This window comes from Eschrichtius robustus, chromosome 1 (assembly GCF_028021215.1).
Source record: "Eschrichtius robustus isolate mEscRob2 chromosome 1, mEscRob2.pri, whole genome shotgun sequence".
Classification (NCBI taxonomy): domain Eukaryota; kingdom Metazoa; phylum Chordata; class Mammalia; order Artiodactyla; family Eschrichtiidae; genus Eschrichtius; species Eschrichtius robustus.
In genome coordinates this window covers 192,442,723-192,456,063 of record NC_090824.1, presented here as the reverse complement: position 1 = coordinate 192,456,063, position 13,341 = coordinate 192,442,723, and the positions used below count along the sequence as shown (strand labels likewise).

At 36.3% G+C, this 13,341-nt stretch overlaps 1 protein-coding gene across 3 annotated transcripts in view; it reads right to left on the bottom strand.

Annotated features, from left to right (window-relative positions):
• PRPF18 (pre-mRNA processing factor 18) overlaps positions 1–13,341 on the bottom strand; it is a 54,426-nt gene that overhangs the window by 36,530 nt on the left and 4,555 nt on the right. For 2 of the 3 annotated variants that reach the window (XR_011076054.1, XM_068561704.1), the window contains exons 2-4: positions 3,802–3,879; positions 3,661–3,687; positions 1,010–1,114 (exon numbers count right to left, since the gene is read on the bottom strand). Coding sequence is in view for 2 of the 3 variants with exons in the window: in XM_068561704.1 (XP_068417805.1) it covers positions 1,010–1,114; positions 3,661–3,687; positions 3,802–3,879 (210 nt within the window). In the remaining variant the exon portion in view is untranslated. The remainder of the gene's footprint in view (positions 1–1,009; positions 1,115–3,660; positions 3,688–3,801; positions 3,880–13,341) is intronic. The other variant, XM_068561714.1, reaches the window with a different exon arrangement.

Genomic DNA, 13,341 nt, shown 5'->3' with positions numbered 1-13,341 from the left:
AAATTAGAACTGTGGTCAATGGCTCTTTTTAAAAATTTCAAATATTCATTTCAGGCCAAGTATTCAAAAGTCCTTCACCTAATTTTCACACACAGCTTCTGGAATCAGCCCTCCTTTCCTCTGAGTTTCCTTTTGCTCAAAGTTAATTTCGTTATGTACCCTGTGTACAGTCTGAATTCTTTTTTCACAGGAATATCTTAAAATTTTGTTGTTGGTGTTATTGCTGAAGGAATTTAATAGTTGATACTGACCAGGGTATGGGCAAATACTACAGCTGAGAGTATGAACTGCTATAACAAGTCTGCAGGGCTCTCTGGTAATACGTATCCAGAGCCTCAGGCATGTCTATAGTCTTTAGTCTTTAGAACAGACTCCAGAAACCATGTCTCTAGAAAATTTTCCAAAGGAAAGTAATCATACATTATTACACATGCACTGACATCTGTATGAGGGTGTTCATCTTAGTGTGATCTAAAATAGGGAAATGCTGAGGCAACCTAAATGACCATTAGCACAGAATTGATTTTAAAAATAATAAAGTAGTTTTTAAAATATGGGAAATTATGCAGTCATAAAGAATCATACAGATCTCTGTATTTTGACTTAGAAAGATGTATTAAGAGGAAGTAAGTTACAAAACACTAACTTACTTCCTCTTAATACATAATTTATATTATTTTAAATAATTTAGACAACTTATCAAGTACAGTTATTTAGAATATATGCATTTAATTATACTTACTTAGAATGTGTTTAGTTTTTAAAGTTCAGAATGATACATTCTTTAAAAACAACTTAAGACATAAGATATTCGACAACACTACCAAGAAAAGCAGAGATTAATTTAGAACCTCATGAAGAAAACTGAACTAGAACACTGTGCAGCTGGCCAGTTAAGTCATTTTATATGGGAAATAATGACAAAAGTTATTGGAAAGAACCAGAGATAAATGCAACTGCTGTGGAGATTTTTCTTTTTTTCCCACAAAACATTCATATAAAAACTTACCTCTTGCCTAGAAAGAGTCATGGGTAATTTTTCTTCTGCCAGTTCAAGTTCTAATACTGGATTCGATGAAGTTAATGGTTTCTGGTCCTCCTCTTTTGGCTGTATCTACATTAATAGCCAAAAGAAACGAAATTCTCCTTTAAAAATATAATATGGTTTAACATTTATCATTCTATACATTAGGTATTCACTGAAATTAAACATGTTTTAAATATGGAAGGTTTTCTAAATGTTCCTCTGAGCAAAGAGCTCATAATTGATGTACATGCTTGTGAGAGCTCAGGGACACCCAAGCAGAGAGCATGCACCCAGGAGACAGCATTCTTGCTACAGAAGTATAATGGTTTCCACAATCAAAAACTTTAAAAGGCTGAAATTTAGACTCATTTTCTCCCTAGACTCCAAGATTTTTACTTTCTTCTTAGAAACAATCAGCTTGCTCTTCTCCTCTTTGAGAAAATCATCTTACAGGGTTATTTGATCCTTGCTCTGGGTTTAAAATGAAGACCAAAGAAAGGAACTGCTCTCTAACAAAAACCTGTGAAGCCTCAAGCTCCAGCTCTTTCCTCTCCTGATTTTTGAAAGGTGTTTTTCCAAGTGCACAGGAATCACTGCTGGACGTGCAGAAAACTTTCCGACGCTACACAGAACTTGCCCACAAACTGAGCTGCGAACCTTGTGGGGAAATAATGAAAACCAGCACCTCTCTACTCATAGTACACAAAGAACAGAGTGGACATTCTTGCTCATATGAACCTGCAGAGAAAAAAATTTCTTCATATATTTTCTTGAGTCTGCTGCCCAAGTCACAGTTTACGAAAACTGAGTTCAGCAATTTATAAGTCCCACTGTGTGGTCTGTAAAAAAGATACTGAAACATGGTTTTCCATCTGAACCATAAGACAAATCTCAGATGCCAAAAGAAGATCAAAAAACAAAAAAGATCAACATTAAGGAAAAACTCACATTCAGTTAAGAAAGGCTATATGGTTAAAATGATATAATTTATGATTCTATAGGTTAAAGATTATGTTAATCAGTGTTAACAGTGGTAACAGAAAATTTAGGTAAAAAAACTAAACTTTCATATTTTCACAGACCAAATCAGCATCAAGCCCTAAAAAAAAACGGTAACTGGTTTTTATAAAGGAATAAAAGTAACACATGCTGTATTTTCATTACTACCAAGAAGGAAATATTAAAAAGGCTTTAGATAGAAAACCCTGTGCTTTCTTTTTAAGCATAAAAACAGATATTGCTCCCAAAATCTCAGGATAAAAAGCATTTTCAATTATAGAATGGCAGTGACTAGCTTTAAGGAAAAGATCTAAGACATTCTGTCAGCTGGACTCAATGTTACAAGCAGTACCTTTACAGTAATGATTTTGCTTCAGTGCTTTCCTCTATATAAGCAAGAAAGTACTGCCGTTATCACGGAAGCAATCTAAACAAAGCAAAACCGTCACTGTTTAAATTATTTTCCTACCTTATCAGAAAGTTGAAAACAATCAAATTCAGGGATCTGGGAAAGCAACAAGTCAGCAGACTAAAACCCATGGTTAAGTGATTCTTATTCTAGTTCAAGTGTGAGTTTAGATAATGCTGGGCAAACAAAAGATGAGAATTCTTCTTTCTGAATATCTATTTGATGGTTATTTACATAAAACATATCTTAATTTCCTAAACTAGAAGCAAATGAAATCAATGTACCTATGGAAAATATCAAAATACAAACTTTCATATTTTAGAAGCCTATCAGAAATACTACATTTTTAACACTTGCCCTCTCCCAAAAGTACCAAAAGAAAGCAAATGCATATACATACCATTTTCATTCCTCATGCTTCTTTCTAGAAATGCTATGCCAGATAAAATTAATTTCCAGAACTTTCTCCATTACATGCACAAGAGTATTATTTTATATTGATGTTTCACAAGCAAAAAGTCGATTTCAAATTTATGATTTGTCAAAATTATTTCAATAGAACCTCTGAACTTTGTTTAAACAATTATTCAACTAGATTTAGCCTTCTTATAAAATAATTTAAACACAACTTCACCTCGTTACCTTTAACCCCTCCCAATAAAAACCCCAATACATTATTAACTAGGTAATCTCAAAGATAATTTTAGTCATGCTTCAAAAGTATACAAAGTCTTCCAGACAACTCATTTATTTCTAACAAATATTTCAATATCACATTTTCTATCCAATAGACTAAGCAGTGTTTGAAATGTGATACCGTATTACAAAAAATGACACTGTATCTCAGGCAGAGGTACTTAGGGCCAAAAGGGATTATTAACACTGCAAACATAAAAACAATGGCTTACAATATTCAGGAGAAAGCAGGGAAAATACCACTGCTAATGCCACTGTTGTTGAATGAATAAAATCTTTTGAATCCTTTAAAACTGGACTTTTATTGGGAGAGGTGAGGAGAGGAGTGGTGGTGATGGTGATGAAAATGAGGCAGAATCAGATCCAGGACTTAATTAAAAAGAAAAAAATTCAAGCTTTGATCTCAAGCCACTTCATGCTGTCCACAAAAAGCCAAACCATTCCAAGCCAAAAGTCATGCATGTATTTTCCTGAATTCAAGATTAAAAAAAAGAAAAAGGAAAGAAAAAAGAAAAACAAAAACTCATACCTCTCCAGATGGCTTCTCATTTATAGGCTAATGTATAACATTAATAAATTGAACAGAGATCAATCGTTTTGACACTTTAACAACAGCTGTATAAATTTAAACTCAGAAATATAAATTTAACATAAAAGCAGGCATTCATACCTTGTAGCCACATCTTTCAAAATATGCTTCCTCTTCTTTTTTTGCAAGTTCACTACGCTTGAAATATTTTTTATTTTCCTATTGAAGAAAGAAGTAAGTTAATGCCTTTGGGTAAAATTTCATGTCCCTTGGTCAACAACGTTGCAAGTTTTTCAAGAATTGTAAAGTTTTTTGGTTCACGGAGATTATACTGATTTCCTGAACACACCACCTGCGCTCAGCCCCTGTTCTAAACATTAGGTATTTCTCTTGCAGCATCAGTTTGACGGACATATCCAACAGCACAAAGAAGAAACCACCCACACTTTCCAAATGTTCACATTGTTTTTTTTTAGTTTCCCAGTGTTTGAATTCAATTTCTACAAATGGATTCATTATGAACCACGTAAAATGAGGTACTTTAATTATTTTCTCCTAACAGAACCAATCAAACCAAAATTATGGTAGCTTCAGCTGACATGTTAAATCTCATTACGAAGAGAGCTCCAAGGGTGTGTCCAAATTCTGTTTTGTCATCTGGAATCTTATTGTAATGATCAACTGTATTAGTATTAAACAAATTTTTATAATAATCGAGACACAGAATGGTTCTGGAGAGTCTCTTTAGTAAAAAGATGGTTCAAAGGTATTTGTTTTAATATGACATGCTGTTAAGAGACAAACTCTAAATCTAGTGTGGCAGGGGAAAAAAAAGGTTAGTTCTTTCCATGCTATGCATAAAATTATCCTGTTAAAAATACAGTCCCTTGATCATTTTGTAATGTATAAAACTATCAAATCACTATGTTGAACACCTCAACTAATGAAATATTTTACGTCAATTATAATGTAAAAAATACAGTCCCTAATTTGGAGGCTTGTTACTATATGCTTCTTAGATATCATGTCATTGATGACTTCGCTCAAATAAAGATACTGCCCTACTTTAGTAGTAACCAAAATAGTACCTCAATAATACCTCCACACATGTAGTTAGCACCTCATAGCTCCACAGCTCACTCACTCAGGCAGTGATCATCAATGGATGCTACAACCATGACAAGAAAGTGTGACGGCGAACAATGGAAAGATAAGGCTGCCACACTTGAACCCACTGCTCAAGTTTGGCGTCAATACCACGTACGTCCTATGTGAAACACGTAGGAAGTACACAGCAGACCACTTAGAAGTGTTCTCCCTAAAAATCTAAATCGGAATCTAATCAAACAATTAACTTCCAGTTTACTAGAAATGTAAGGCATAGAGGAAAAAGCTCCAAACACCACTGGGAAGCAATCAAACACGAGCACATTTTACAAAACTAGCCCCAGTTTCTCCAACAAGTTGATGCAGTAAAAAAAGTGGGGGACCTGGAAAATGTTTGCAATGAAAAGAAACCAAGAGTCATAATAAACAAATGTAATGCGTGGACTTTGTGTGGATTTGATTTGAATAAACCAACTGTAAAAACATATATATGTATTTATTTTAATTCAATTGGGGATATTCGAACACGAGAGGAGTATCTGATGGTATTAAGGACCCAATTTTAATTCTGTTGGTTGTGATCTTAATTCTATAAAAACATGGTCTTATTTTCTAGAGTTATATGTGTTGAGGAAAGACAGGAATTCATTATACAACTCTATTTGTGTGTATGTTTAAAACTAACAGCTCATAACAGTTTTTTTTTTAAGTTCATTCATTAACTCAATAAATATTTACTGACTTATCTGCTGTACCCCAAGCGCAGCTTTACAGGTATAAAAATGAAGATGTTACCCGGCGTAAGGAACTGATGGTATCACCCGAACATCAAAACTACTCTAAGAAAGGTGGGCGCAATTGATACTAATCCCACTGTGGAGGTGAGAAACCTGAGAATTAGAAAGGTCAGGTGACTTTCCCAGAACTCAGTGAGCCTCATGAGTTAACAGAAGCAGGACTAAGAACGCTGGTCCTTAAATCCTTTGTGCTGATCTAGTATTCAAGTTACAGTTCTTCACTCCCAAAACTCATTTCAGCATCATAAATCGTTCCTTTTGACTATGTAGCATGTACTGGTCATATTTCAAATAAGTGCATTGTTGACAAACATGTACTGGCAGCCTCTCAGAACGAGTTGATACGTAGGAAGAAAGTAAAAGGACTCTCCAGGCCAGAGGCCATGGTCCAATCTTTAACTATGGTATCTTTTACTACCGTCTCTCAATTCCATTGAACACACCTAACAAAACCTTAAGCCTTGAACATCAATTCTCAAAATGTGGACTTCTGGGGTGTCCCTAAGACCTTTTCAGAGGTTCCACAAGGTAAAATTTATTTTCATAATAATACTAAGATATATGTGCCCACCCCTTTTTCGCTGTGCTCAGACCTGCACTGATGGTACAAAAGCAATGGTGACGAAAACTACTGGAACCTTAGCATAAATGAAGGCTAAGTTTATGTACCAGTGGTCACTGTATTCTTCACCACCATGCACTTGCAGGAAAATAAAAAAGCCAGTTTCTCTTAAGAATATCTTGATAAAGTACAATTTTACTAATTCTCACCCCTTGAGTACATGGCCTTTTAATATTTGGTACGACGAAATGAAATGAAATATATGAAGCACTTCTACTACATAATGGAGTAGGATAGTCCTCTCAAAGAAAAGCAAACTGGTTGATTATTCAGACCTGCATATCTGGCAAACATTTTCTCAAAACTGAACAAAGCAAACCTGTCACCTAAAGGAAAACAATGATAGTATTTGTTGCCTATGATAAAATTCCACCTGTCAAGCGAAAATCAGAAGGGTAGAAAAGTGGTATCCCTCACTGTGAACTTGATGGCTTCCCAACACTTAAAGGCTTTTCTGATGAAATCAGTGGTGACATTAACAAATGTAATTTTTTCAATATTGTCCAATGAAACACATCAACATTTAGAAGATCTGCATAACTCAGCAAAGTTGAAAAAACTCATGATGTTAACAAAGGCAAGAGTTTACAAAATCATGCACAGGCAAAAGATCTATGACCAGGATAAATCAGAATAGATCTAGAGCAGAACAGGTCAATGGATTTTAATACACGAAAAGTCTATTGATATGCGTCAGAATCTAAGCTCTTAGCTAATCTTCAAGAAACTTACCACTTACCCAGTTTCGGTGTAGTATCAAAGAAAAACGTCCACAATTACTGAAAGGGCTATTAAAATACTCCCTTTTCCAACTACCTCTCTGTTTCAGGATAAATTTTCTTCACATACTTGAACAAAAACAACATATCGCAACAGGTTGAAAAAAGAAACAGGAGAATCCAACTGTCTTCTAATATACCAGAGATTAAAGAGATTTGCAAAATGTAAAACATGCCATTCTTCTCAGTAAATTTCTTTCGTTTTGGAAAACACAGTTTTCGTAAAAATGTATTATTTACGCTAACATGATGGATTTTTTACTGTACTTCTACAGAGAATATAAAAATACATTTTTAATATCCCAGTTTTAATTTCTAATAGAGTAATTATCAATAAATATATTCTACATAAACAAAGCTCTCTGGAGCTATCAGTAATTAAGAATGTAAAGGGGTCCTGAGACCGACAAGTGTTCTGTCCTACCAGAGTCCACTTGCTGGCACTCCCCACGCCTGCACCTAGCTCTTAAATGCTGGGAAACCACTTGCGTCCCAATGCTGCCCACTGATCCTGGTGTATTTACCCAGCTTTCTCTCCTATTGCCTACACTGATCATTATTCATTCTCCATTCTCTCAAACCTCTAAGCCCTTTATTTCTCCCCTTATTTCCGGCAAATGACTAAGCCACTCTACAGAGAAAAGGGAAGCCAGCAAACAAGAACTCCGAACTCCTCCCAGCACCAATCCCCTCTTCATCTCAGAATGGAAGAGGAAACCCTCGCCCTGTCTAAGGCCAACCCCTTCCAGCTGTCTTCCAGATCTCAATTTCTCCTGCCTTTCTCATAGTCAGCTATCTATTTTCTGCATCTTCACCTTTTCCTTCTCTATTGGCACAAATGATCATCACTTACATATGTTCAAGACTCTGCAACCTTAAAGGAAAAATTCGTTACTCTGTGCTGGGTATCATGCTAAGTACCAATTACAGCAGAAGGACAATAAAACATTTCTCTATTCGGTCTCCATTTCCTCACCTCCAGTTCTCTTTGCAGCTGCCCAACAACTGGGAGTCCATTCTTAATGCTCCACTGAAAAATCCCCTTAGGTCATAACTAACTTCCAAGGTGCAAAACTAAAGGATCTTCAGGTCAACTGCTAATTCCCTCCTTCTTCAACTGCTTTCTTCTCTTGGCTGTCAGACAACTTTCTTGTTTCTTCCTTACCTACTGATTTGTTCAGATTTTCTATTTCTTGTTTTTTTGTCACTTATTTCACTTTGATTTTCCAATTTATTAGAACATATTAATGCATTATTTGCCCTAATTATTGTTTTATTATTTACTGTTTTCCAGTAACTTTCATATTGGTTACTATAGTTCTTTCTTTTATTGTTTCAATTTCAGGGTTTCCTCGGTTTCTGTTAAAGGAGGGTTGTTTTTTTTTAATTAAGTGGTTTCTATATTTTTATAAATGAAAAAAGCAAGTGCAGAAGAGTGAATCTAGTATGCTACCGTTTGTATTCAAAAAGGAGAAAAGACATTTGCTTCTTCACATTTGCTTTTATATGCATGAAATAACTCTAGGAGACCCCAAAATTGATAACGTTAGCTGCTCTGGAGGAGGTGAGCTGTACAGCTGCGGGACATGGGTAAAAAGGAAACTTTTTATTGTACACCCTTTAGTATGTTTTGAATTTTGAATCATTTGAATGCATTACCTATTAACAATAAATTTAATTTTTGAAAATTAATTTGCTTTTCATTTTAAAGAGTCCTAGTGAGAAAAATATAAACATTTTGCTTCATACTATGTGACCCCTCACTTCAGGACAACAAAAGGTTATCAAAAACAAAAGGTTCCCTACCATGTTTCAGATGTCACTCTGCACACTTTTTGTTTAGAAACAAGAGCAGTTTATATAAGAAAAGCAAGTTAAGCAGTGACATCTAATTATAAAACATTATTTTATAAAGCACACTGAAAACATACTTTGAAATACAAAGTATGGTGGATACATTTATGACAGAATTGAAATTGTAGGATGTAAGCATTAATAATACACCCCCCTTTATAGGTAAGTCAGGCAGGGTAGAGAACTTGCCCAAAGTTAAACAGCTCTCTAGTAATGGAGCCCCAATGAGACTTTAGGACTTGTTTACTCATTTCACAAATTTAGTTTCCTTTCTGGCTATATTCAAAGATTTTGAACTCTAAGTTTGCTGAATTAACGACAGAATATACAACAGAACCCTACAAACACAAGTCTGAAAGTGGCTGGTAAGGATTTTAAGACAGCATGTGAACTGACAGTAAATTTATTTGGGTTCTCTCCTAAAGCACCTGACCCTTCCATTGGGCCTCTCACTCCTGCAGATTTTAGAAGCGAGTTGAAAAGGGTATACATAAAGAGCACTTCTCCTTTTAAAGACAGAACCTAATTCCTGGTGGTGCTTCATACATGTTATTCTTGGACTTTGTCCAAGCTGTACTGTCTGGATTATAAACCTGAGATTCGCGGGTCTAAAGAGAACAAGTGTTTCTACCCCATCACCGGAAACGTCGGCCCACGCTAACGAGGGAGAGTCAAAATGTAAAAACCACAGGCAACGTGACTGTCACCATTTCATTAACTAGAAGCATCATTCCTTCAATCAGATTAAGGTTTTTAGTGTTTATATAAATGAAACACAAACATCATGAAGAGTTCTACCAAAAGACACTGGAGAGCTAACATACACAGCCCGGACATCCAAAGCAGAGCAGTATGTGTGAGACCACGAACCACGTGGTAGGGTCAGTTTCTGGCTGAAGAATGGAAATAAGCCTTAAAGAGTCTCAGGTAATAAACCTAATGGTTGGGCACTCAAACACAATTTAAAGAGACACAGTGATTTTCAAAGTGAAAGAACTGTCAACTGTCAAGGGATCCTGTTAGCCAGGCAGTATGTTTTCTCAGTGATGCCATCCAAAATAGGAAACTATACCGAAATCTACCCTGCACAGGTGAATTCTATGTACTTCATAATTATATATATTTATATCATTACATATAAAATTATGTAAAAAATGTATGCAAGAAATAACACCAATCTTACAAAGTCTTTAAGAAAATAAAGTTAAACAGACACTTACTGTATGATCCGACCACTGCACTCCTAGGCACTTACTCAAGAGAATCAAAGCGTACGTCCACACAGAAACCTGCACACCAATGTTCACAGCAGCTTTATCATAAGAGCCAAAAAAATGGAAACAATCTGAATGCCCATCAACAGGCTAATGAATAAACAAATTGAGGTATATCCATACAATGGTGGAATACCGCTCAGTAACAAAAATAATGAAGTCTTGATACAGACAAATGCATAAATGAATCTCAAAATTATTAGGCTGATTGAAAGAAAGCAGATAAGAGAGGAACATACTGAACAATTCTGTTTACATAAAACTCTACAAAATGCAAACTAATGTAAAGTAACAGAAGGGAGACCGGTGGTAGCCTGTGGGCAGGGTGGGTAGGGCACAGGCGGGGCGGGAAAGCAGGATCACAAAGGGGCACAAGGAAACTCTGGGGTGAGATGAACACGTTCACTCTCTTCACTGTGGTGACAGCATCCAGGTGTAAACATGGCAAAACTCACCAAACTGTACACTTTAAATATGTGCGGTTTACTGTGTGTCAATGATACCTCAATAAAGCTGCTTAAAAAATAAATAGCACAATATGGAAGCAACCTAAGTGTCCATCAACAAATGAATGGATAAAGAAGATGTGGTATATATACACGATGAAATACTACTCAGCCACAAAAAAGAATAAAATTTTGCCTTTTGCAGCAACATGGATGGACTTGGAGGGCATTTGCTAAGTGAAGCAGACAGAGAAAGACAACTACTGTATGATATCACTTGTACGTGGAATCTAAAAAGTACAACAAACTAGTGAATATTTTAAAAAAACAGACTCACAGATATAATAGAGAACAAACTAGTGGTTACCAGTGGAGAGAGGAGAATGGGGAGGGCAATATAGTGGGAGGGGAGTAAGAGGTACAAATTATTAGGTATAAAATAAGCTACAAGGATGTATTGTACAACACAGGGAATAGAGCCATTACTTTATAATAACTATAAATGGAATACAGCCTTTAAAAATTGTGAATCACTGTATTGTATACCTGTAACTTATATAATATTGTACAGCAACTATACTTCAATAAAAATTAAATTAAATTAAAAAGAGTGGTAGCATTTACACTGCCTGACATTACAACTCACCAGACTGCGACAGCAATCAAGACAGTGTGGCACGGGCATAAGGATCAACAAACAGATTAGGACAAGGGAGCAGAGCACCCAGAACGGAGCCACAGTTAAACTATTACTGATTTTTGATGATGCCAAAAGCAACCAAAGGGAAAAGAAAAATATTTTCAATAAATGGTGCTGGAACAAATGGATAATCACATGGAAACAATAAACCACACCCCTACCTCCCATCATACAAAGAAACTGATTCAAAAAAATTTTTAACTGTTTTTTATCAAAGATGAAACCATAAAGCTTTTAGCTCTTATAATAAGAGTATCTTGGGCTTCTCTGGTGGTGCAGTGGTTAAGGATCCGCCTGCCAATGCAAGAGACATGGGTTCGATCCCTGGTCCGGGAAGATCCCACGTACTGTGGAGCAACTAAGCCCACGCGCCACAACTACTGAGCCTGCGCTCTAGAGCCCACGAGCCACAACTACTGAAGCCCACGAGCCACAACTACTGAAGCCCGCGTGCCACAACTACTGAAGCCCGTGCACCTAGAGCCCGTGCTCCACAATAAGAAGTCACCGCAATGAGAAGCCCGAGCACCGCAACGAAGAGTAGCCCCCGCTCGCCACAACTAGAGAAAAGCCTGCACGCAGCAACGAAGACACAACGCAGCCAAGAATTAATTAATTAATTAAAAAAAAAAAATCTTACTCTCCTGAGTAAATGTCTAGGAGTGGAATAGCTCGATCACGTAGCAGGCCTATGTTTTCTTTTTAAGACATTACCAAACTGTTTTCCAACAGGTTATACTATTTTATATTCCTAGATAGGATACGGTCAACAATCACCATGAAAAATTGGTAAGTTGGCTTATTACATACACCAGAATGGCTGAAACTAAAGACTGACAACACAAACTGTTGACACAATGTAAAGATCTGAACCCTTTTACTTTGCTAGTGGAGATGTGACACGGTCCAACCACTTTGGAAAAAGGTCTGGTGGAGTTCTATAAAACTAAACCCATAACGTACACCATGACATAGCAATTCCACTCCCTAGCATTTTCCTAAGAGCAATGAAAACATGATACTTGCACAAGAGGGTCCACAGCAGATTTATTCATAATTGCTAAATCCTGGAAACAACCCAGCTGCCCATTATCAGAAGAACAGATTAACAAACTGGGTCTATTTGTATAACGGAATACTTCTCAGCAATAAAAGGAGTAAACAACTGATACATGCAACAACATGAATAAAATTCAAAACATTACTCAGATTAAACAAAGTGGGTCATATAAGAGTACATAGTATGATCCCATTTATGTGAAGTTATAGGGCTGGCAAAACCAAGGGACCGTGGAAAGATATCAGTACAGCAGTTTCTTCTGGGGGGAGGGGCTGACTGGAAGGTGGAATGAGGGTAAGAGTCTGTATCTTGATACAGACTGGGATACACAAGCATATGCATTTGTCAAAATTCACTGAATGGTACACTTATGATTTGTGTATTTCTTCATACATAAAATTTTGCTGACATACCAAAAAAAGTATAAACAAACGCTGAACACTAGTCAATGATATACATGCCATATTATATTTTGGCAATTACGTTACATTACATTTTAGGGGTAAAGTGTATCCATGTCTGTAAATTAATCTGAAATGCATAAAGATCAGTACATTGTCTTCATGACCCCGTCTGCAGCTGGAAAACACTTGTCTATGGATTTGCTGTTCCACAAGAGCCGCCTCACCTTTGGTCATTCCAAGTAGTTTCCCAGCCTTTTATGGTCCATCTGTGATAGGTGAAACAGTAATGACTTAGCTTGTGAGTGCCTCTTGTCAATTGTGGAGAAGCAGCCTTCCACTATCCTAAAATGTTCTGCCTGTTTTACTATTCTGAGGTAAAAGTAGTTTCTGCATTGCTAGATGGATTGATGAATGGATATACAATGATGGAGAGATGGACAGTTACATGATAAAACAAACATATTAAAATATTAATCGCAGGTTTAATCGCGATATCTAGATGGTAGGCGTATGGGTGTTCACTGCACAATTCTTCTGAGTTTTCGGTACATTTAACATTTTTCACAGTGAAATGCTGGGGAAAATAAATCTTCTCTGCAGATGTCAAAACATGGTATCAACATGACAAACTCCCTACC